Genomic DNA, 27,353 nt, shown 5'->3' on the forward strand with positions numbered 1-27,353 from the left:
TTTCCGTTTTTTCTAGCGGGAGCCGATCGGCCGGCATATCGTCGAGCTGAATCGCTTGTCGGCGAACTTTTAATTAAAAGCCATAAAGTATACCGACCCTGTAATTGCAATTACCGTGCAGTTTCGCAATCGTAGCTCCCTCGAAATCGATAGTTGTCGGAAGTTCTTCTTACGTCGACTTAATTGCACGGCCAGCAGAAGTCGGTATATTAAGGAGGTCAACTCGTGTAACAAGATGGAAACGGGACAATTTTTCGGTATTCTTTTTTTTGAAAAATTTAGCCAATATCATCGTGTAAAGTACTCTGTTGTAAGTCCTGCTGATCTTAATGAAAAAGAAATTCAAAAATTTCATCTGTTGTATTAAAGTAGTTCTTATTAAAAACGTTTTTCCCAAGTATGAGAAAGACAATTAATTCTGAATTTGCGAAATTCGAGATATTGTAATTTTGAACGCGATACTTTGATAATTTTAATAATTTAAACTTGTGCCGTGGACTTTTTGATGTAACCATTTTTATTTAGAGAAATTGTTTTTGCAGAATGTTTTTTAGAATTGTATCTGTGCGCCTGTTGGCGATATATTAGATGATGACAATGCTTTAATTAGAACATGCATAAATCATTTTTATCTATAAATCAACTAAATCTCAATTATTTCAATAATGATATTTCTTCATCTTGAATTTGTTCGTAAGCTCACTATTAATTATAACGAAATTATAAAATTGATAGTCACTTCGTTACTTTTTCATAGTATTATTGATTTCAGCATGAAATTAAATTGTTCAAACCTGTTGAACAAGTTATACTAAACTTTGATTAAGGTTAGAAATTAATCTCTATAAGAATGTTTATAAAACGAAACAGTTCAGGTATTCACTATGATAAATTCTAATTCATAAGTTTCGGTTACTTATATAGCATCGTTTTGATTTGGAGGAAATTTTGGCAATTTAAAATGATTAGTGTTAATCTCAAGATATGTACATTCAACGCTGAAACGCCAATTTTCACGATGTTCAATTACGTTTTTTCATTAAAAATGTTAGGCAATAGAATAATGATAGAAAGTTAATTATTCTGGCAAACAAAGAGACAGCTAAATGTCAAATGAAAAATGGTTAGACTTCAGTTTTCTATATTTTCGTGAAATAGAAGTTTTATTTCCTTTAATTATGTTTTTTAGCAGTAAAATTAAATTACTGTAAAAATAGAAATACAGAATTCAATTTGGCATTGGTATATACAATTTTTTAGAAAGTGAATCACGCTGTATTTAAGTATACTTTGCAAAGATTCTGACATGTGAAGTAAAATTTCAAAATTCCAATGCATAACCTTCTTGATTATGAAGAAAAAAAACAGGACAAGATATTTTTCATATTACAGTTAAAAATGAATTGAACTGGAAATAGCTTGACTTGAAAGTTGCATCGAATGTGAGCTGCAAATGATAAACGTGTTAATTACATTAAATCTATCTAATAGTAGAATTGACTGGTGTACTTCACTTAGAAATAAGGCGATCCAATTTATTAGGATTTTGTATAATTTCTATTATTACACATGCTGCAATGATGTACGTTATTCAATTATTGCTCATGAAAATGTCTTCGTAATTTTTATAATTGCAACATGCATAACCGGTCATTTGACCGTGGTAGGTTTAGTGTTAAGATAATTAAAAACCTAAATTAAATCGATTAAAATAGCAATGCTCGTTCTGTTTTCGTGAAGAATTTCCAACCGACTGCTTCATCCTCGGGCCTGATGCCGCTGATGCCCGGGCCCGGCACAGAATTTGCAAGCTTCGGCGACAGAGACGTGATGCTCGGCCTCACATCCGAGGAAGCCTGGGTGAATCTCACCGACGACGATATAGAGGTAAGCGAACACCACCAACTCACAACTAGGTCGGCCGAGTTTTATTTAGTTTAACGGCACCCGCACCCTGCGCCGTCTTCCTATCTTCGAATACCCTCCGCAATAACTTATTTACTTCCATCGGACTTCCTTCAATTTTCAATTAAAAGTTTGGAACGTCAGTTCTCCTCTCCGCTCGTATTGTGTTTAAATTAATCTACTGTGATTTCAGTGACAATTTTCGGGGTTTTTGATACTGATTGCCGAAGAAATTATTGACACGAAGAATATTTTTGTTGTTTCTCTCGCTGTAAAAAAATAACTGGACATTATCGTAACGAAATTGAAGCAATTATAGATTTAAAGGTCTCGTTTCTTGTTTCTCTGTCGAGGTGAGGAATATTTCAGATAATTCTGTAATGCTCATGACTTGAGAAATATTGATTGACCTAAAAATTGACTGATGAAGTGTCGCAACGAAATTCTAAAAATTGTCAAAGCTGCGCAGTATGAAAGGATGCGTTCTACTTTTGGTCTAATTAGATAAGAATAATAGGGAACAATTTCCGTATCTTAGTGACTCACAAAATTGCTAGTTTAAGAAATTAACGTGCGAGATATCGTAAAGAAATTTTACAATTGTCGAAGTAATAAAAGTTCAGAGATCACTAACGAAGAGGTCGTGACAAATATCGAAATTGGTTTTCTGAGGTTGATAAATTAAAAAATTCATCAGGGAGGTTTAAAGGTTCAGCACAGGATTCCAAAGAACACGAATTGATCTTTTATTCAAGTAGCAATGATGTGATTACCTTGGCATATAAAAGTACATTTTTTCTATTTTTCCAAATTAACAAAATGGTTAACATTTAGCAAAGAACAAAATATTTAACTTCGAAACGTTTTGAACGTAACACGAATTCTTAGGAAAGAAATTACTTCTACGAACCTAAAACACATTTCAGTAATACTTGCAAAAATTCATATCATATTTCATATTATTTGAAATTGAAATTGACATTTGGATTTTAATTAAAAATTCCGCTGGTTTCAACAAGACCGCGTGATACGATTAAAATTTTCAAATTATCAAAAATGATTTCGAATCCTCAGCGATGCGTGCCACCGTGCTTTAGAGAGCTGCTAGTTGTTACGTCGAGGATGCTATTTGGAGCGCAAAGGGTTAATAAAGACTGGAAATTTAACGAGACACGAGTAGCCTGCAGGGGGGGGGGGTCGACGCTCTGATAATTGACACGGGGCAAGTAAATTACTAATTACTAAACTCTATGGTGGAAAACGTGGCTATCGATTGCGGTAGCGGACATTATCACCGATCCGATGGTCATGGTAGCCAGACATCTTGCGAACCGTGTTTCCGTGGCTCCTTGACAATTTGATAATAATCGGACGTCCCGTGATTCTGCCCGAATTGTTCATTTACATACGCTGGCTAGTTATGATTGGAAACGCGATCGACGCCAATTTCCACTAATTAGCGTCTGCCAGACAGCTATCTCCGATCGATAGATACATTTGGCATATGCTATCTATCTATCATTGAGGAATCATGTATAACATGCTATAAAAATCTCCAGCTGTACATGGTATCGGACGAATTACAATTTTCACGTCTAACATAAATTTTAGTTAAAAGATGTTTTTACTACATTCTATTTATTTTTCATAGTTTTATCTCATTTTCCTGAAAGCCACAAATGTTGACATAATGATTCGTTACATCCTTGTGTAATAAACATAATCAGGAAGGAATTAACATTTATATTAGTGATGTAAATTGATATTACATTGCAAATACGTAAAAACGTTCAAACAATGCTCAACACGTCCCGCGCCGTGCTGTTTTTACTCGATTTGTCACATTGGTCATTTGATGTTTTACTAAAATTTGATATGTTATACGCAATTATTAGCTATCGTATAATATACCGATGAAACAAACTCATTGCGACACATTCTTGTAGTGGAAATTAATTCTTTAGTTCCAAAATTGTTGTAAACTTTTTTGTTTTGCGCACTAGATAAACATGTACGCATTTACCATCGGTGGTACACGGGGCATGGACCGTGTTAAATTGAAAAAGACACCGGCAATCAGTCAATTTTTGCAGCTACTTCTCAATGGAAACAGACTTAATACCTTGGGAACGAATCGTCTCGATCGAACCACTTACTGCCTATTTGTAGATTTAAAGGGGGTAAGAAAAATGCCAAGTGAGACAGCGTTAAAGCCGCCAGATGTTGGAGACGTCAAAATAAGCGCGACTGCAGCAATCGATGGCGTATCTTAAAGTTTAATTTACCGCTATCTTTATTTCAAGGTTCAGTTAAATCTGTCGTAACCGACCCCGAGGTAATAAAAATTAAGGAAACGTGCAATAAGAATAACCATTGAGAATCGCTTCAAACATAGTCTCACTGGCTAAACAGTCGCACATGGTGTACACATCGGGTAAACGAAGACATTTTTTAAATCCTTCTTCTAGCATTATCATAGTCGATTGAAACAGGACAAATTCAAACCACTTTATTATTTCAAATTCATTTTGGACAATACGATTAATAAGTCATTTATTTTTACCTTTCATTTAAACTCCAAAATAACGAATCATTTTGTATTTAAATAATCATTTAAACGATGCGCAATTCTGGTTATTTGGATAATAAAAGTGCTAGTATAAATACGAAACAAAAATAGACAAGAAATTGAACATGAGATAGCATCGCGTGCTAGAAATGAAGACGATGAGCAGAAGATTTGCAGAGGAGACAAAGAATGAGTATGCGTAAGAAAAACATAAAAATGTGTACCACTTTATTAATGTACCGAGCTATGATTTGAAGAACTGCATTTCAATTGTATCGCATCGTAATCCAATTACATTGTATCTGAATTGCGTTGTATTTCAATTGTGCTCATGATTCAAACAATTAGTGATGTAATTAATTGGGACGTTTGAATCATGTAATCAAATTCATTTCATTCAATTGCATAATTGAATTACGATGTAATTGAATTAGCAGAACTTTGTCCGTGCCTGAGCGGTTGATATAAATCGACCTTTACTCAACGATCCTTTAACGAGGATGGCTCTCGATGTGATTACAGAATGGCTTGAACGAGACCAGGAGAGACCGCATTCTCCGCACCTACGTGCGCAACACCTACCGCTACCACCTTCACGAGATCTATTCTACCCTGCGGAACGAGTACACGGATTGGGAGAGGGGCGAACAGAGTCCGACGGCGATCTGCGAGGGCCTGTTGGCCCTATTGGGGGACGGTCAGGTCGCGGCTCCTCTTCTCAGGTTGGCGCTACTGCACTCGGCTGCCGGAGGCCGTGGTTACTTCCTGCATTTCCAGCTCGGGAATCGACCCAGCCAGAAGGGCGAGGAGATCCCCTATCTCCTGGGGATACCACTCCTCCGCGGAGAGGTGGTCTCCGTTTTGTTCACCTCGATCAACTACACTTTGGACGATGAGAACCTGTCCAAACTGTTGGTCCACTACTTGGCGAACTTCGTGAAACGCGGGTGAGTATGTCCCACTTCTCTCCCTTCTTGCCACTGCGTCGCTTTTTTGTTCGGGCCGGAATTACGTTTCTGTTGTTCCGACGGAGACCGTGGAACTTCAGGGTATCCTTGGAAATTGGATCTGTTCGACCGTATGAACCAGTACTCGTGGCATAGCTATTGGTCCGACTAGAATCTTGTAGGAAGGCCGAGTGTCTCGTTCGATGTAGATGATTGGAAATTTATCTAATTTTTCGAAGTTTGTTTGCGAGAGACGTCGATGATGACGTTCTTTTTTATCGGCGTCTTTTTGACATATTTCTCAGTGCATTTCGGAAAAATAGTAGGGTAGACCAATGACGATTGTAATACGGTTGTATCACGTTAAATATCTCAAAATATGTGATTATTACATGATTTGGTTATATGCATAATGTAAAATAACATTTAGAACACTCTCATATATCGTACTATATACAGGGTGTTTCAAAAGGAACTCGCAATCGGAAAATGAGTATTTCCTAAATCTCTTTTTAAATCTGCGGTTTTGTTTACGAGTCATTAACGAAAAACAGTAATGACTAATGAGGGGCGAGCCAACGAGCAGACGATGGCCTCTTCTGCTCATTGGCCACTGTATTTTAGTCAATAACTCGTAAGCAAAGCTACGGATTGTATTTTCGCTAAGGAAAAAGTTGCTTCGAATCATCTCAGGAACATCCCGTTCCCAAACTGTTAGATATGGGACACCCTAGAACACCATGTACATCTGTATGAGGAACAAAATATTTCGGAAGCTAAGAGCTAACTGTTCATATTGTTTTAAAATCGTGATACACGTAATTTTTTAGTAAATACATTTTTCCTTCTCGTTTTGAATCTCTAATTTCATATATTCTAAAGAAATACTGACAGTTATTTTGCATTAATAAACATGTTATAAATAAAAATATATAATTAAAGGTATTCGGTCGTCAATCGTAAGGGCCTTCAACTCTTAATTTTGTTCATCTTATAATTTAAATAAATGCCTATAATCTAATAAATAAATAACCATGTCAGTGCTTCGCTTTGACCAAAAATTAAATATGGATATCAAATAATACATAAATAATAAAATAACCTGTTAACCAATAAATTTAAAATTGGTATAATTTAATGTTACAATTAAACTTTTAGAATGCCTCGTACAATAATTGGAAAAACTAATATAAAAGAACCATGTAGTTAAAAGCAGAGGAAAATAGCTAGGAAGCTTATAGCACAAACAAATTTAACGAAAAATAGAACCAACGTTGTTGCTGTAACGGTTGGACACATAAAGAATGTCATGTGCCGTGTCACAATCGACCCGGAGTTGGGGTCGATTGTAACATTTAACCAGCCTCCCACATTTTATTAATAACTTTGATATTTCTTACCAAAATCACTATAATAAAATCACTGCAACTGAATAATCTCAGATAAGTAGGTTTTTTAAATAATAATACAATAAATAAATCGTTTCCTAAAATCAATGTGTTACAACCGTCTTCGGTCTCCCTTACGACCTTCCATCTTTTTATTTTCAGATTGTTGTCAAGGATAATCAAGAATTTTTATTGTCCTTTGACAAATTAATTATTTTTTCCCTATTAGTAGAAGAATGAATGAATTACTGAAAATTCTACATGACGTAGATTGAATTTAATGATTTTTCACTTGCTTTTAAATATGATCGAATATTTGATTTAGTAACTACGAAGGTCAGGTACAAAGTTAGGTGGTGTTGCTTTTATGTATCGTTTTCGTTTACACTGACTGATCGAAAAATCAGTTATATTTTTCTACCTATATCGAGCAATTTAAAGGTTTAGCAAATTATACAAGATCAAGTAAACTTACAGTTAACATTTACTTTTGTTTAGTATACGGAGCCGTAGGAGAATATATTTTCACGAAATTGTGTTACCTTATCAGCTCCTTTTGATACGAGGAAATCGAAACAAGCGAGCAATACACACTTCTCTTTATAATAAAATGTGTGTACGATTTTTGAGATACGTATGTGTGTACGATTTTTGAGATACGTATGTGTGTACGATTTTTGAGATACGTATGTGTGTCACTTTTGAGATACGTATAAACAAAAATCTGTTTGCACAGATTATTATTACCTTGATTCGTCTTCAAATTTTAATACTATATTGTATAAAAAAACAAATAAGATTACTATAAGTGGTAGAAAAGCTTGATCATTTCTTTTCTACCTTTAACGATGCAAGAAAACTGTTCTTGAATTTTCTATTTATTTTTAACATTGATTTGAATATTTCATCTACTATTTAAGAAACCTACAAGATTTAGGATTGTCATTTCCACCCTCATATTCTTTACAAAAAGATATAAAAGTTTCCTACGAAAACTCATTTAAAGAACATTACAAATTCAGATTTTTATCTGTAATTTTTACGATCGAATCGATTCGATTTGACTCAGAAACAAATTTGAAAAGTGAGGGCGTATAAGGGTTGATTATCGGTTTTACTGGTTGAGAAAGAAGCTGTAGCTCACGGCCGGCTTTATTAACATTTGTAGCTGGCATAAAACGTTTGTATCGCCATCCATTAGTCTGCAACAATCCAGCCGAATTTTTACGGTCACAAATCACGAATAATGAATCTAATTGGATTAACAGTGGAGATGATTAGTCTGCCAGGCCAGTGCACAACGCAATTTCCATGCAAATACATTTCGCTAGTCCAGTTATTAGCTCGGGCAATTGAACTCCGAATAGATCTGCTGCCGCGCGCACAATTATTCGAAATTTCGCTTTTTCCGCAAAGTTTAGCTTGGTAATCGGAAAATCGTGCGTGCAAAGAGTGCATCGTTTTTATAAGCAGTAAAACCTGTTGCCCCGTCGTTTTTTCTTTTCATTTCGGTCGAGTGGACTCACAAATAATATTCTACTTTCTTGATAATGTAAATAGTGAAATAATAGGGTCAGCACATAGGTTTAAGTGATTTCATTAAAATTTATTTTAAATTACTAGCATCATAATTGCCTAATAGTAATAGTTATGTCTTCTGCCTCATTCGATAAGTTCGGTTTTTTGTTGTTGTTTGATTGTTTATTTATTTGTTCCGTGCGTGAAATAAAGTTTTTTTTAAAAGAATGTAGTGTCAAATTGATAAGAATGAACATTAGTAATAGCATCGTATAACATAAGATACAGCGTGGAGTGAAATTAAGTCAACACCTTTTATATGGTATAATCTTTTTCAAACTGATTTAAATGACTTGAATTTCTCTGTAAATGTTAAAGTGACTAATTCACTGTACAATGATTGCATTATTTTCTTTTAAATTTTATTATCACTTGGAATACAAAAATGTAAAGAAACAGCCATTTTCATTTTTTTATATGAAAATTTGAAAAATGCATTTGGCACTTCTTGGTAACTTGTGTGCATGTTACAAATTTCAATGGAATCAGTTGACGCATAGTCAAGATTTAACCACTGAAACGAGAAGGAATTATCGTGTCAGAATTAGAAGTTTTTGGTTGCAATTTCTGAAAAACTGTGACATTTGTGATTTTTAATTGTTTGTACCTCATGTCAACTGGTTTCAATGAAATATTCAACATTCGTATAAGGTACCGAGAAGTACCAAATGCATTTTTTAAATTTTCATTATAGGCTCAGATACAAAAGTGAAAAAGCGACATTTAGAACATTTTTTTTATTTTAAGCAATAGTTAAATTTAGTTAAAAGTATTTCAATCATTGTGCAGTGCACCAGTCTCTCTACATTTACATAAGAATTCAAGTCACTTAGATCAGTTTCAAAAAAGTTATACCCTTTTAACCCTTGCAATTGAAGTTTTTCAATAGCAGTAATTTCCCAGAAGAAAAAAGACAATTTATATTTACAGTGTGTTTACATTTACTTAAATGTTTAAGTATTAACGATAACAACTTAGGATCATATTTACATTAAAAAGAACGGAATGGCATTAACACATTCGCATCGGGAAACGAGAATTCTCGTTTTACGAAAGGTGTTACATTGCTAAAATATCCGGATTTGTATGACAATTTATGGAAAAATAGCCCGATGCGAATGTGTATAAACTTAACATGTTATTGCTAGAAATCTCCACCACGTGTCAGACTCGCCAAAGTATGGCAAAGAGCTGGAAGTGTTGACTCAATTTTGTTTTCCATTATACATTGGAGATGTTTGTTCTCAGTAGCTTAATATTGCATAATTTTCAAAAATTTAATCATTTCATTACGCAAACGTAGTGAATAAGTAAACACTCCGCGCAACAGGATAAAATCAAAGCTGTCGGGCGAGGTACGGGACATAACTGTTAGGCAATCATTCTGCGGGAAATTTCAATCGCAATTAAAACCGCGCGAACTTATGGACCGAGCCAATATTCGGCCTGTCATTTTTTCCGATGTCGTTCGACCACTCGCGTTCCTGGTGAACCGTTAACGTCTTAATTAACGTCATTGCCTCTTCCATCGCGCGAAAAAGTTGAAACATCCGTTCGCAGCAGAACTTTTCGAATTACGGGAAGTTCGTCTACCGAACAATCTACAATGAAAGTAGTCGGCGGACTGGTCAACTTGATTTCCGGAAGTTTGAACGCGGGAAACTTGGCTCGACAACTTCGCTCGGCTCTCCGTAGCAGGTGTTCTTCTGTGAAACGCGGAGGGAACGGGAATCGCGGAAAATTGAGACGTTGCCACGAGGGATTCGGATAACGAAGTCAGCGAGCTGTCTTGGTGAACCTCGAACTTACCTGTAACACGACGATCAGTCACGTCCTTCGAATTTCCGTCGCATGCTCGCACTATCCAAATAACTTTAACCTCTCTTGAAAAATTGAAGGATACAGGCTGCTCTAAAATGACGGAGTTAATGTATTTCTGAACCACTATGACGTTGATATTTGAAGCTTCCGAGACAACACTTCTACCAAACTCTTTATACTCAAGAATACAGTTTACCATGGAAGTAGAGGTAGGAGAACGAACAATATTATTTTTCAACGTACTTAGCTTGTCGAATGCACAACTATACCGACCAATATTTACACGTCTCCTCTAAAAATGATCACATTTCGATCATTTATTTCACCTTCGTGTATTTTCTTACTTAGACATTTGATAGCTTGATTTAATGAAAGATACAGAATTTAGTGAAAATGTAAACAAAATATTGAACTTCTTAAATAGCTTCTGTAAACAAATTCTTTTTTTGATGTTAATAAATATGATGTTAGTTAATATGGCAAATTGAAATCATCTAAAATAATTTGGCCCACTAGTTTCATAAAAGTTTCGACAAATATTTATTCTATTTATTTTTAGGCTCATTGATATAGCTAATGAACTGGTTGTTAAGAAAATAATCAATTATTATTAGCGTGAAAAATATTCGAGTTTTTCTTTCGTATTCCGATCGTAAGAAAATTGTGTAGTTGTCGAAAGTTTAGAAGGACAATTACTTTCCTTGATGAAGAACGCTGTTTGTCTGACTATGGACACGCGTGTTCTACTTGTTCGAGTTTAGCCTGCGAAGACAGTACCGGTGCACCAATAAAAACATATCTACACATTATTGTTATGCTGTAAAATTCATATATACGTTACAAACATACGTGAGTTAGACTTCAAACAATAAATTTGAAGGAGTTTTAAAATATTGATATATTATTTTTCGAATATAATATAAGTATATAATACAATTGCTGAAACGAAAAAAGAAATCTCCGTTTGGTCTTCATTTCTTACCTCTCTATTACGCAACTTTATACTCATACAAAAAAATTATACGAATATCGTTTGAATTCATATCGGTATAAAATTCAAATCAAATAACAAAAGGGAACAATTTCAAGAAAATCTCCTTTGTTGAAATGTGACTCTGGCAATGGAAAGTACGACTATAAAAGAGGTTATGCCTGCAAACGTTCGCATGTAAAAAAATCCGACATTTCATATGCACCAACCTAATATTTCCAAGCATTTCATAAATTGCTAAAACTTTCAACGAAATATATATAAATACGTTTAACCGCACATTTATTTCTTTTATTAACGTTTCTTCAGATCAAATTACTGATTTCGATGAAAGTTTTAAATTCTGGAATTAAAATAATATGAAGCAATAGATATGAATAATAATAAACAATTAGTATCAATGTAATAATTATCGGTCAGCCGAAACGTTTCAGAATAATCGATGCTACAGAAACATTTTTATTGGAAATTTCTAATGAACGTCCTCATTAAAGCATAAAACATAAAAATAGCACGAAATTTGAATAATCGCAATCTTGTCAGGATTACATAGCAATGCACCTATACCCTTTGTATATAGTACGCACCTATTTAATGCTCGGTTCCAGTATTAATTAATGAAATATGCAAAATTTAATTATCGGCCGCATTGGGCAGATCGGGATTTTTCTTAATCAAGGACCGTGGTTCCAATCTTGGAGTATCTCTCCTCGTCCCAGATTTCTTGGCGTTCGACTCGGCGGAATCGATGTTTCACTCTTTGTTCTCGCTTCTTCTCGTATATTTTTTGATCCTTACGAGCATCGACACGCGGACGGAGTCGTTTTTCACGGAAAGGAGAACCCTGACTGCGGCAGGCAGCAACGGCGAGATAGAAAACACACGATGCGATTGCATTCGTGTCCACGCGATATCGCCGGGACACCTGCTGGCTCAGAGAAAGCCAGCTGTCCGACCAACTCAATTTTGAAACGCAATTTCCGGCCAAGTTTCTCGTCCTCCGCTCGCTATACAAATCGAAAAATGACAGAGCCGCTCGACGCCGCGAAATAATCCAACAGCACTGCCGAAATAAGAGCGCGCCCCGATGTTTCTTTCCGGACCATTCAGCGTGTCCATTTGAAAACGAAGGAGCTAATGGATTCAACAGATTAAAAAGTTGAATTATTCCAATTATTCACAATAATTGTTTATCTTATTATGTGATAATTATCCGAATGAATTCTTCGTAACGGAATGCTTCATTCGGATAACGATTATTCATTATTCGTCATAAATTATTCTATTTATTCGAATAATTCTTTCTCCTTATTTTATAATGTTATCAGTGGTTGAAATTGAAATAAACCCCCATGCTCTCGTATAAATATAGTCTTATAGAAATTGATTCGAGCAACTCATTCGAATAAATAAATTCAAACGTCTGATCTGAATAATTCTTTGTCTCGAAATATTCTCGAATGGAGATTGTAGAATTGTTCGAATAATAATACGAATAATTGTTGGCTATTTTCGTTGGTATGTAAATAAGAATATATCTATAAACTTACATTTAGCGTCCGTTTAATTCATAAACTATTAAAAAATCGCTTCATATTCAATATTTTTTATTCGAATTGATTATTTTCCGTATGAATTCCTGGACGATTAAATTTTTATTTAGTTAGCTTAAAATTTACTTCAATTAGTTAAATAGATTTTGAAAAGTCGACGCTTTGTAAGTTCCGGAGGTTTGCGAGACTTCGAGTGTCTGATTTGTAGAAAAATGTTACACGTGGGTTGCTATCTTTCTATTGCAAATTATTGTATATTAGCACTTTTAAGAGCCAAATATTCCCCAACGAGACGCCTGGTAATTTCGCGGGCACCGTGTATACGATGACAGGTCCTTGCCCTGACTGTTTCAGGGACCCGAACGGCGCGAGTCCTCTGACAACGGGATCGGGCGGGCTTCCGTCGAGCCCGCCGTTCTGGGACTCGTACGATTCGATAAACCAGCTGTACCTGGAAGCTGGTCGTAGCACAGAGATGCGGTCGCATTATAGAGGCCATAAGATGTCGCTGTGGTTGAATCTGTTGCCGCAGCTGCACCGTCCGGGCTACGAGATCAGCATGCGTCACCATCACCTGGCGGAGAGCCCTAGCCTGTACGAGGGTGCGGTGCGACCTCAGACGCTCGCGGTCCCGCTTCCGGCGCCGCCATTGCCGATGCCATCGCCGACGGAGCCGTCGTCCGTGACTAGCGTGATCTCGACGACGGAGTGCACGCCGAACATGACTGTAGCGACGACGGTGGCGACGACCTCGAGGACGATGCAGCAGTCGAACCTGGGCCCGGGACCCAACAACCTGTTGCGCAAGTTGGCCTCGAGCCACTACCAAAGCTACACCACGGCATTGACGGTGACGATAGCGGTCGGTGTGTTCCTGCTGCTGCTGAACATCTTGATATTCGCCGGGATCTACCATCAGAGAGACAGGAACGCTTCGAACGCAGCCGGCCTGTCCTCGTTCGGCGACAAGAAGAAGGAGGAGTTGCTGGAGGCTGGTTGCTCCGGCATCGAGATGTCTTCCGGTAAACAGAGGTTGTCTACCTTGAATCTGATGGACTCGCCGTCTTCCAGTCCGCCGCCGCACAAGGCGAAGCTGGCACAGGAGCTCGAGCTGCAGCTCCAAGAGTTCCAATGTTCTCCACCGCCGGGCGGAGGCAAGAGAATTCTCGAGCCGCCGCTCTACACCATGAGCCCCTGTGTTCAGCGGACACGCACGCCGTCGCCGTGCGTTGACGCGACCACTGCCAGAATGGATGATAACGACGATTTTGACGCGGACAGCAGCGACGACGACAACGACGACGACAACCTACCGGAACCACCACCACCACCCAAAGTACCAGCGCCGAACGTCGGTCTGTCCTGTCCTGGGATACTCAGACAGCCCGGTACGCCCGGCAGCGCCAAGAAACGTGTTCAAATTCAAGAGATCTCGGTCTGAAGAGGACTTTCGGCACACGTAGGCTCATCGAGGGCGAATACGGGTCGCTACTGCTGGCAGTGGTCGATCGGGCCAGCTCGGTTTTCTTTTAGGCATCGAGAACGGTGTCGTTACGGTGTCGCCACTGTTGTTAGCAACGTGCCATGGATTTGAGATGTTGTTCAAAGGATCGACGGACTTTTGTAAGGAGGTGTAAATCTTTGGTTCTGGAGACGAGGGTCGGAGGCATGATTCGCGGAGGAGCTCCGGCGAATCGCGAAGGGTTTGGGTTCAGATCAATGGTCTGCAGGCAGTCGGAATGAAAACTTAGTTTGTTAATTCTTACTTAGTGATTCTGAGACTAGTTATGGCTCGCTAATCCAGTGGCTCAGTGGACATGTTAATATTTATTGAGTATGAAGAAAATGGTGAAAGGTAACGATACTTTATTAACGAGGAAAGTCTAACATATTTTTCGATGAAAAAAAATTCAACATTTTTTACTGTAATAGAAGTGAAAGTCTTTGTATTCGAGTGAAAGAATTTGATTAATTTGAGTATAACAACTTTTATAGACTCTAATTTTGAAAGGGAAATAGAGGAACCCCAGTACATCGTTAAAGAGGAGTGCTCGCTTTGAAGAACCGAAAAAGAAGTAAAACGGAAATGGAAAAATGTCAAATTTTCGTGTTACACAGATTCATTCGTTAATTTCCTGTGTGGAACGTATTTGAGTAACAGAGAATTCAGAAATATGAGATTTGGTTAATCGAGGTATTAGCGTATATTTTTCTCCATTGAAAAAGAAACGTATAATTTTACGCAGCATCGTATCAGTTTAATTCTTACCTGTATCATTCTATTAAGGTTCATTTTACTCATTATTTGCAAATCTCTAGCCACAAGATTAAGTTTTAACTTCCTTTCTTGAACAGAGTTTCAATCTAATAACGAAAGTTTCTATTGAATAAGGCAAAAGACGCAATGTGTCTCGAGCAAGTCATTATACAATCATATTATGAATTTAGATGAACCAGTGCACCGTCTTTAGACTTTCTTTTCAATTCAGTGATTTAGCTGGACACACTAATTAAATATCTGCTGCTGTCTGCAGGCCATGTTCGTCAGTCTGAACCGCCGGGCATTACAGGACGAACGTCTGTAGCTGCATTTTCTTAAAGTTTTATCGCCGAGTAGCTGAACAATGTATACGTAGGAACACCGTTACTGCATCAGAGAAGGAGCAAACATGTCGGCAACTGAGAGCACAAATCAGTGGCCTTAATGATTTCGATGCTAGACGATCGGAAGCGCCTCTCTCGGGTTTCTGCACGCGAAATCGGTTCTTCGAACAACTCTTTCGTTTCTCAGCTGTCTAAAGGAGTCTTCTTGTTAATTGCCTGATTGCGACGAGTATTTTTCATAAACTTGCTGATTTATTTCCTGTTTTATCTCTACTTTCGACCTTTTTCAGTCGACAGCGCAAACGAGTCGTATACGAGTAAGTACTCCATGCTGTTGCTTTTGTAACACTTAGATCTCTCGCACACACACACACACACACACACACACACACACACACACACACGTTACTAGTTTTCTATATTCTACTGAAACATGAGTTGCACCGTTTAAATATTTCAATGATATTTCGAATAACAGCAATCGAGATTTCGCGTGCATTAACCCGATGCTCAATTTAAAAGAGTGTTATGATTGAGGTTACGGTTGGTACTCGATTGGCAAATAGTCACTTCCAGAGTTTTCCATCTGATGACTACAATAATATTCCAGGAACAATTTACTCGGAGATATTCCTTCCCCATGGAGCATTCTTAACGCTGAAACTGCCGGCAATGCACGCACACCTATTTCTATCAAAATAAGAAGAACAATCGATTCATAGAGAATGCATCCATGCGGAATCTTCCTAAACTAGAGCGACGTTTCCAAAGCATCATATACATAATGTGAAGATCCTTCAACTAAATGGAAGATCTCAACAATTTCAGTGCATCACTATTTTAAACTTGAAATTACTCGCTCGTTTCGAAAATTGAAAATTAACTCATCTTGTTTGATCAGACCTCTAATTCTGACTATATTCTAAATTACGTACTGAAATTTGTTATTATTCCGACGTTCTTCGATAATAGCATTATTAAATTACTAATTTCTGTCACGCAAAAAAATGAAAACCGATATGTCCTAAAAGTTGAAACGTATTTCTAATACATTAAGTAAATATTAGAGTTTCCAATGACAGCTTCGTGAAGCAGAAATTGGTCTTAAAACGCAAAAATTAGAACACCTATTCCACACGTGGAAACTAAGCACTTGTAAACGTCGTTCACGGAAATCAGTTCGCCGAGTTGCCTCCGTTGGAAATCCAAGCAACCGAATTCCGGTGGTGACTATTCTCCATCGTTCAGAGAGCATCTCCGATCTAAGCTAGATCGTCAACGTTTACCGATCGCCGCTCTGAATATTTCGTGCGCCATCGTAGATACGAGACGACGATTTTAAAGGTCCTCCGCTCTTCGTTCTCCGGAATTAACGTGATCGAGGATGTTGTTGACCTTATCCGGGCTATTGGAACCGTCGGGAAAACTTGCCGGAGAAGAACGGGGCTCGCCGAGAAAGTCTCGGACGTTGAGACGTCTATCCTTTACCTTTTTCCGGCGGTAAGATTGCCGGAGCTCGTAGGGGGAGGGGGTAAGTTCCATAGAAAACGGGATATCGAGGACACGAGTTCGACTCGCCGGAGATCACATCCGCGCAAGAAGTTGAATCGTCGGCGAAAGGTCGTCGCGACGCTCGACGCCGTGAAACGAGGGGATTGATATAATCTCAGGAACCCAAAAGACAACGCGCCAGGGAGCCAGGCTGCTTTGCCCGGGCTTCCTTTTATCCGGATTTGTCGGAGCACTAAGTGGAATTATTCGAGGAATTGGAAGGTCTGATCTCGACTTCTCGGTGTCGCGAGAGGAGAGGATAGTCCCATGGAGACCGGACCTGATCATAAGATGCTGCAGGCGTTCTATGGAACAGAACCTGCTAGATAATAAATTGCCGAGTCGTTGGAATTCTGTGTAATCGCGTGTGTATCTTGTGTGCGAGATTGCGTGAGATTCGGAGGGAATGAGAGAAAAAAAAAGAGAGAGAGAGAGAGAAGGGATGTCGACGGACAAGGGTTGCGAAACTTGGGTGCGAGGAACGATGGGCGATGCATCTTGTAAATTGTATTCGATGTGGGAGGCTTGGGACGAGTGTATGGGTCCAGGCTGATGCTATTCTTCTTTCGGATGGTGCTGGCAATGACTCTGCTCCCTGAACTTTACGGTCTTCGGTTTTCAGTGATGTCTGGAGAACTCTCTGCTGCATCAGAAATGGGCGAGACTTTGCTCCGGGGCTCATTTTATCGGTGGTTTAAACTTTGTTGTGTGGTTGCGTTTTGAAATGTTGAATATTATGTGTGGAGAGATAATATCTCCACGGTTGCTAGTAGGTTACAGATTTTATGCATTTATAGAAGTTTCTGTGTTTTAAATTAGTGGAGTAAGATCTTTGAGAGAATTCTGTGAGAAATTTGCTTGTTTGATGTATGGTAGGTAGAGTGCTTAGTAGAGATAATTGCTGTTAATTACGTTCTTCGGTGACATTTTAATGAAAGAGAAGTTTCTTTGATGTTGAAAGGCTGGGGTGTTAACATTTTCATTTATGATTACGTTTCAGGGTTCTTTGAAACATGAAATTTGTGTTTGTCACGTGTATATATTTAGTTTAAAGGCTGAGTACTGACAACAGAAAAATAAAATTTTCATTTAAGAGAATAAAGTGCAGGGCAATCGTACTTTTTGTACTCTCAGCTGTTTAAGTGTGTGTAATTTATAGAAAGATTCAATTAAATTCTTTTGAAGGGTAGTAGATCAAATAAAAGTGACGTCATTTTTCTCGATTTCAATGTATATTAAAAGATTTGTATCAATGTGGTAAATTTAGGTGTTAAATGCAGTTTGCTGTTGAACATACTATTGTTTTTTGTACTGACAGTTTCAGTAGATTAAGAACGATATAAAACTTTGTTATATTCTATGAAAGTTTGTATATTAATGAACTATTACATTTTTATTCGTTGCTAGTTCTCATTGCTGATTGCCAATTTAAAATTGTTCTTACAGTTCTCTGTTAAATAAAATATTATTTCCGATATCAATATGTTCAGTAAAGCAAAACGATATAAATATGTTAAACTCTATGAAATTTTATATGTCATTGATTTCTGTGAGCTGCAAATGTATACAAATTTGCACTGATATCTATCGATATCAAAAACTCTTGCAATCTACAGTTGAACAATATATTATTTTATGGCTTAACTATTGCAATAGACTAAAGACAATATAAAATTATGTTAAATTTCAATCTTCTATATCCCATTAATTTTACTAATTTCTATGTGCTACAAATATGTAAAGACCCTAATAATTCCAAGTTGTTACTTTATAAATTCTTAAAGTTAATCGCTGAATGGATTATTATTTTCTGTACCGATAGTTTCAGCAGAGTAAGGATAGTATTGTTGAACTCTACAAAATTTTACGCCTGATTGATTTCTTAAATGTTTAGCAAACAGATCGTCCTGACAAAATTTTTTGTGTGAATGATTTTGGCTGAATGAGATCAATATAAAACTTCGTTAAATTTTGTAACATCGAATATCCCATTGACTTTACAAATTTTTATAAATGGTTGAATTCTTTAAATTTCTCGCGACGTCGTGACGGAATGTTACAGCGCGAGTAGTTAATTAAGTCAAGATTGATTTAAAGACTAAAAGTCGTGACAGATAAGTACCCCATGCGTCCCCGAACTATCACCCATAATTACGAGGCGAAGATCTTTCGTTGGTGATTCAAGCAACATTGTAATTGAGATAACGAAGGCGGAGAGGAACAATTAAGCAGGAAGCAAGTCTTTGCGAGCATCGGTGTGTGTCTGTGTGCTACGGAAAGGGAGGAAGAAAGAACCCGCGCGAGGGGCCAGCCGTAAGTAACCTAACTACTATAATTTACTCTAGTCGACGAACGCTCGCCATCCAAAGAGAATTCATGCGTGTGTTTAGCGGCAAGAAGAGACGACTCGATTGTCCCAGGACGTTTTTAGAACCATGACATGGCTTGAATATTCCGCGAGAAAAAGAGAGAGCGAGAGAGAGAGGGAGAGAGAGAGAGAGAGAGAGAGAGAGAGAGAGAGAAATAGAAAGAGAACGAGAGAAATTGTGAGAAAGGTAGCATGAGAGATTGAGACGAATTGAATGAAAAGTCCGAAAGTCCTGACGTTGACGATCCGTCGACGAATCGGCGGGTCGATCTATTCGATCAACGCAATTTCTTTTCGTTTTCGAATCGCGATCGATGATTTTAAGCGAGATTCCCACGTTCGTGTCGAACGAGTCTCATTAGCTGTAAGACTCTCGATGAATTCACGCGCGAAACTGCGTCATTTACATACAGGATCCAATCAAACAAACGAACACGCGGATACACGTACACTCACCTACACCTACACACAACTATCAATGTTTGGAATGTTGGGATTTGTTTAAATAAATAACTAAAGCATTCGAAGCGTAAGCGATGGCGCCATGATTCATATTCACCTGTACCTGTAATTGTTGTCTCTCTTTCGTCTGAATTTGTTTTATTCATTATATGGACTTCCCAGGAGCCTGCCAGTCTAACTCCATTATTATTCAAATTAAGATAAATAAGGTTTTTACAAATTTTCTGTGAAAATATAACAATGCCTCCAATAATGCAAAGAAATGGCTTATAAATGAAATTAACCAGAAGGGAAACAGAAGGATAATGTCAATGTTTGTGCTCAATATAAGTGTCGTTAAATATAGTTTAATTATGAAGAAATCGACTACATCGATTTATCTTTCGAAAAGAAAAGAAAGTGGAATTACAGTAATTGGCTCCTGAACCGTCCAATATTGTACAGGCAGAATATCAACACGTAAGTATACATATATGTTTAGTAAACTACTTTTATTAATTTCGGATTCAAATGCATTCAGCCAGCTGCAATTTTTTAGTCTGTTTGAGTTTATTCACATTTTTATTCCTTAAGAAAGGAAAGGTTTTTTTTTTAACTTCAAACAATTGATTTTTGTTATTTAATTATTGACGCATAAAGATTATATTCCTAAAGATGAAAATTAACGTTATTTTTCCAAAACTATAGAAATTTCAATTAAATGAGTAAACATATAAGCAATATATAAGTACAAACTTAGGAGTGAACCTGAAACTTTTGTTAAGGCTAGTCAATTGAATAACTATTTTTTGTATAGTATAAGTTGTATGAAAATTTCTTATCAGAATCGTAAATTCTTATTTCTAATACTACTACTCTCTCGAGTTTATATTTTCCAAGTTTTGTTAGGTTTATTGAAAATATACAGCAGGCATAAGTCTCAGAATATCATTTATATATTTGTGTCACTCATTTTATAATATATAAATATATAAATATTTTGTTTAATAGATATTAGTACATGTTTCATGAATATGAGATAATTTGTGCTAACAGTTTCAAAAATAATCAGTTCACAATTCTAAAAAAGAGAATTATAGTAGCTTTGGTGTTTCTTACACAATTTTTTTTACAGGGATAATAATTCTCCCAAAGGTACTATTACATTACAATTTGCACGATTTATTACTCTCTACATTGTGGATGTATGAAGAACCAAAATATTTCATTTTAAAACTTCCACCTATCGCTCAGAATTCATTTCAATTCAACTTTTGCAACAAAGACTATAACAATTTTTAATTTTTAATTTAACTTCTTTCTGTATCTCTCACTGTTTTCTAATTATTTATAATGCTATGAAAAGCAAAGATTTCTTTTTGGTGTATGTTTCCACATTTAATATTGTTTGTTAGTTGATCAAAGAAATGATTCTATTACCAACATTACAGAAACTACATCCATGATCATTTTTAAATGATCTCGAATTTGTAAATTGTCAAAATTTCCTTGTAAGCGACTTGCAAGATGAAACGATCCGAACTGGTGTCGAATAATTATGTTACACCTTGTACACGAGAAATGGAGCACGAACAAGCTATATAGAGTGTTCACAGACACAGTCACAGATGCATTTTGCCACACGTGCCACTTTGGCAAGCTAAGGAGCCGCGGTATATAGCTCACCCAGAAACGATCCTCCAGATTACTCGTTCCCGGGGTGCCGCGAGGGGACCGGAATCTCCATTACCCTAAAACATCGAGTGTCTCCGTGATTTTCCGCGGCATCTGGCATCGCGAACGCTACCATGGTTCGAGGAGAAATTCTTCCGATCGCTACGAGCTCGTGGAAACAACGCATCGCCTCGGGAAGATGTTCTCAACACTTGGAGAATTTTAGGAAGCCTCTTACAGCGCAATGTATAGCGTAGTTGTAACATCGACCCCGATAGTCATCAATCATGCTAGTCAACGGACCAATTTCTACAGGATCAGGTCAATCATAATAGTCTGGATAACACTAAACGACTTCATTCAAATGTAAAATTTGAAAAATATGTAACGATGTTGGTTTATCTGTCAATTATAATTGGACCGGCTTTTTGAAATTTTTCCAGTGATTCGCTTCTTCGTTAACATGAAATTATGCAATTTACTATTCAGCTATGAAAGGCAGCTGAAAGTTTTTAAAATTTTGGTGTAACATAGAATTTTATTTGTTTTATAATAACTGTTGAACCATAGGAATGAATTAGCTTAGAAACGCGCAATCCTTAAATAATATATTCTTCTTAAGAGTTTCTTAAACTAGTTGTTTATTTGAGTATGAAATTCTGTTCGCTATAATTCTTGCTAAATTCCATTAGAAAATGGGTGAAATGTCGTCTGGTGGCCTTTCACAAACTAAGGGACACATGAGGGTTGATACACCCTCGTGTCTATGTATATTATCTGGAAATTTCATAATTGTTTCGCAAGTCCCTTAAGCAAAAGTGTTAACTAAAGCGAAGTCTGAAGAGTTCTACCTAAAATATCAAGCATTTTACGTCATTAAGGTAAGTTCTCGTGACGGATACTTAATATAATTAGAACATTAGTCTATGTCTTTGTACACTTAGACCAACGTTGCATAGACTATATTAGCATACACATGTTCATAGACATTTCAGTATTAAATACAAGTTTTGATTAAGATAACAGAATATTTATTTCGATTCTGTTAATAAAAAGCTAAATGTCTCTAGACTTTTGTACAAAGTTAAAAGAATTGTTGAAATTTCATAACACTCGAGTTCCTTGTATATAAAAGCAATGTTACACAATTAGAAACAGGAGAAGTCAAACAGGAATGCATTTCTAGTTTGAATAGTTTTAAACAATTATAAGAAGTATAACAATTCGTTTAGTTACTTCCAATGTCTTGCTCTGTATTTCATTTACTACTTTTGCCATAAATGCATAAACCCCATAGGCTATTTACTTTTAACCCTAGAACGTATAAGATATTAGAAGATTTAAGGTTTGCTTAAAGGGGGAAGGGTCATTTTATATTTGTGTAAAAGAAGTGTTATAAATAAATATAACATATATATTATTTTATATATATTATTTACATATATAAAGTGCTATAATATAAAATTTTCTCTTCGAAGTATATTCATTTATACAGTACTGTTAAATAATACATTTACATAACAGTTAATACAAAAGTAACACATGAAATATTTATAAAAGGAGGTAGGGTGAAATACATGTTTAAATGAATTATTGATACATAGCTTATAAATAGTTTCATCATGAATTTTCCTGTTGCTATATGAAATGCGCTAAAGTTGAGAGGTATGAAATAAAAACGATGAAGATAGCAGCAATGCTGGATGCCAGTAGTCACTGAATCCAGCCCTAAATCAAGGAAACGAAACGATCGAAGTATCGTTTTATCGAGGATTCTTTCTGCAGGTAATGACAAAGGTCCAAGCGTCGCGGCACTTCTGCACTCGAAGAGCGGATCTCGTGCATCAAGATGGATGAGCAGACATCGCTCGGAGGAAAAAGAATAACGTATGTTCGCAGCTCGCGGCTTCTCTATACGTTCGTCCCTGAGGTTGAGCCTCTTCTCCTTCTGCTCGACGTCCTCGTCCTTTCAGCTGGTTGGCTCGTATTGGCGGGTCGGCGGTCTTCCTTGTGGAGGGCGGCCGAAGCTCGAGCTTTAATGGGGTGCTTCCCGCCTCTTGAGGGCTAGGCCAACGAGATCTGCCGCGGGCTCAAGTATAATTAGTCATGCCATACAGTCCATGGCATAGACCAAGTGTACCGACGGATATATACAGACTATACAGTCTTCCCGCTATAACACCGGTGACTCGAAAGTAAATGAGCACGCCGCGTGCGCACCGGAAACGACGCCGCTCCTATTTTCGGCTCACAAAATAATTGGAGCTGCCCGCCTGGTGTCAGCCGGCCTTTCATCCGAATGTCTTCATATCGTCCCCGAGATTCGTTGACCAACATTTCGACGTGTTCCGCGCGTGTTAGTCCGGCAACCGGCCGCATAGATTAACGCGGTCACAGGACTGCGTTCCGTTTCGATCCCAACCCCTTGTCTTGCTATTCCGTTTCAAGATCTCAGACCAAAATACAGGGTGAGCCGCCGGAGACGAGTCATCTGAATAGCTTACCTATATTTTTTTAGCGGATTTAACGAATTTGCTTCTACACCGTCTGAAATGAAATAACTTTTTCAAAAGCCACTACACAATTTTATTGGGATATTACAATTGGTAGTAATAACAAAAATAAATCAGAACCTCATACTTTTAACACTTTTTATCTGACAACGAACCTGAAACGTAAATTTGAACAGCGTATTTTGTAGGTGTAAATGTTGGCAACACTTTTGAATTTTCACGTGTTTCATTTACAGTCGGAAAACCAACCGTCAGAAAGCGGTGCTGAGCCATATTTGACCCAAACTAAATCAGTGTACCTCAGAGATTGTGAAAAAAGAGTAAAAGGTTTTATTATGTTGAGAGGTTATGTTTCATGTAAGTTTATTTCTGTTCCATAAACACAGAGATATGGCACGAAAACAGTGTTACATAATGGATACACCGTCGTACTCTATTATTTTATTCAAATAATTTTTTATTCATACTAAATAAATATCTCGAAGTTCATAACATTATCTAGAAATATCAACACGTTTCAATTGCAGTAAAATCGATGCTAATTACAAACCGCATGGATATCGTTCCATAATAGGTACGTTTCACCTTGCACGGACTTCTATTTCCCGAATATTATTATTTGTAAAATACCCAAGGCGCGATAAAAGGGTTTGTTGCGTGAGCGAAGACGGTCGTCAAGGTCGTCGGTATTTTTCTCCGTGGATATCAAGGTGTTCGAGTAATAGGTGTCGGGATGCCGGGAAATCTAGGGTGCTAACGATCGCGAATGCTGCCTTGGGAAACAGGCAGTGGAAAGGAACGTGGAAAAGCCGTATCTATGGAGCTAGATGGTTCGTATACTGCTGCCATAGCGGGGCTGGAGCATTTGACGGCCGTTTACGAGCAACACACTGGGCGTGCAGCGATAACACCCTTCTATGGGTATCGCCCCATTTTACGATCGTATGAAAGGCATTTTTGAAATAAAATCCTGGCGCTTTACGGGCATTAAAGACTACATTGTGATGTTTATGTGTTCACTTCGTTTGCCAGTCTTTTCAAATAGAACTTTGCTCGGACGGCAACAAAAGCTCGCCGACTTTTGAGACAAAGTCCATTATGCCCCGGGGAAGAATTTACTCCTCCTTTTGTTAACCAACGAAAGCAAATCCTGAGTTTTAGAATATTTTTTGGGAAACGATTCTAGTACTCGTTCCTCTCGCAAATCCTTTCGCCGATCCCGTTACGGTAGTTTCCGCTTCCTTTATGAACTAGGCGCGTGAGAAAGAGAGACAGGAACTGCCGTGCGGCCATAATACTTTACCAAGTCCGCACCCTCATTTTATGGTGGTGTAAAAAACACTTTTGACACGAGCTTTTTATACGTTACGATCATGAACGGGGATAGCATCGTGTGGGCGAGTTTATTTAAGCTTTCCGGTAAAATCGGGCGCGACTTTCTCACAGATTTGTTTACTTTAATAGAAGCGTCTTATAAAGTTTATTTCACGAATCAGTATTATTAATATTATTTATATATAGAATAATAGAGCATATAAAATGTATACTCCCTCTCTCGCTCTCTTCTCTCTCTCTCGCTCTCTCTCGCCCTCTATCCATCGATCCATCTATCCATCGATCCATCTATCCATCTATCCATCTATCCATCTATCCATCTATCCATCTATCCATCTATCTATGTGTAGAAAATAAACTTTAAACAGTCTTAATAATAATGTAAACAAATCTGTGAGAAAATATATTATATTACAGATTAATGATATGATAAACAGCTATGTAGTAAATATTATACAAAAAAAGGTCACGATGCCACTATATTTAACAAAACGAGGGAAAAGCTGGACGAGGTGGAAGTGAAACTATAGTATAATTTCAAAGTGATAGATCTTTATGCAAAATCTTATCTCCATAAGTCATTTTACAGAAATTATAATCAAAGATGTTTCTTTCGTCAACTAAAAAGTTGCTCATTGTATTATACATTGTATTATACATTGTATTATACATTGTTATAGGTTTTCTTTTATTTTACAAATTTTCACATGCCATAAATGCAACGGAACCACAGTCTTGCCATTAGAGCTTATTAAAGTTAACAATATTCGATAAGAAAGCATGCTCGCTTTTCATTCTTCATCAAGATCACAAAATGTATAAGATCGACGTAAAAGTTGATATATATATATATTCTCCTACTAAACATCTTAATCATATTAATAAAGTAACACCCCTCCTTTTAGATATAACGACGCGCGTTATTATAGCCCACAAACTTGAATCTCCCATTTGCGATTTTATTATAATTATATAGGGTATCTCAAGTACTTTTAATCAAACGGTATCAACATATTCTACAATACAAAGTACGAAAAAAGCAGTCAGACAAACACAGGCTCAAAAATGCATTACAAAAGGATTGTCTGAAAAATACAGTACCTATCCTAATTTATTCTACCAAATTTCCAAATCTGCATGCTTTTAAAATAATATGAAATATAATCTAAGAACACGAAATCGAAAATGATTCGCAGCCAGAAAGTTAAAGCATGGATCGATCCTTGATGGCATCGTAGTTCATGGACACGGTGTATAAAAGTTTACGGAGGAAAGTCGAAGACGGGAAAATAATTAAATAATCGCGAAGTGGTTGGTAAACTTCAAGGGGAGGCTCATTGCCGGTGCTTAGCCGATTCGATAAAAGCCAAGGGTATAAACCACGCCCGTCGTTAGGGCTAACAAAGTGGATTAACGCGGCCGGTAGCGCTCTAGGCGTTCCATCGGGCCTGTACTATCCCCGGCGAACACCCAGCTGCCATTCTAGGACGGCACATAACGGAGTCAAACTTCTCGCGGCTCAGTTTACACCCCTTCGGCGTCTTCGCGCCATGGGTTTCACTCAAAGAGACACTCTCGCCTGCCCCGGAAACGAAAACTCATTTTTCTTGCACGATAATCTCCCCTTGATCCTATTAAGTTGATGTCTGATTTTGTCGGAAAATATAGAGAACCTCGGCTATTGGTACCTTCAATGTTTGAACTCTTTATTATCAGAACTTGTTCCACATATAAGTCGATCTAATCCGCGATTGTTGTATAATTATTTACTGCATCAACTGATAGGGGTTAAATCAAAAGATGTGACTATTATACGTGGATCGCAAGATGTATGAAATATATAGACATTTATTTATTTTGTTAGCGAAAATGGGATCAGTACACCGTAACAGTATTTTCGAACTATTTAAACGTTTTTGCTGTTTTCTTTTTGCATTTGATCTACATATTTTCGTTACAGAATTCGCAGTTTAGTTTACAAATATCTGCTTTATCATTAGAAGCGAGTTCGGATAATCGAGGTTTCTTTGAAAGAAGACTTGCAGCACAAATTTATCTATTTAAGTAACAAACTAAAATAAGTTTTATGCGTATAGTTAAGAACAATTTACATTT

At 37.2% G+C, this 27,353-nt stretch overlaps 1 protein-coding gene across 1 annotated transcript in view; it reads left to right on the top strand.

The window, feature by feature from the left end:
• Window positions 1–27,353, top strand: part of Nha1 (Na[+]/H[+] hydrogen antiporter 1) — a 266,381-nt gene that overhangs the window by 62,310 nt on the left and 176,718 nt on the right. The window contains exons 3-5 of the mRNA XM_078193764.1: window positions 1,495–1,582; window positions 1,716–1,887; window positions 4,997–5,421. Of these exons, the coding sequence (XP_078049890.1) occupies window positions 1,495–1,582; window positions 1,716–1,887; window positions 4,997–5,421 (685 nt within the window). The remainder of the gene's footprint in view (window positions 1–1,494; window positions 1,583–1,715; window positions 1,888–4,996; window positions 5,422–27,353) is intronic.

This window comes from Augochlora pura, chromosome 10, assembly GCF_028453695.1.
Source record: "Augochlora pura isolate Apur16 chromosome 10, APUR_v2.2.1, whole genome shotgun sequence".
NCBI classification, from domain to species: domain Eukaryota; kingdom Metazoa; phylum Arthropoda; class Insecta; order Hymenoptera; family Halictidae; genus Augochlora; species Augochlora pura.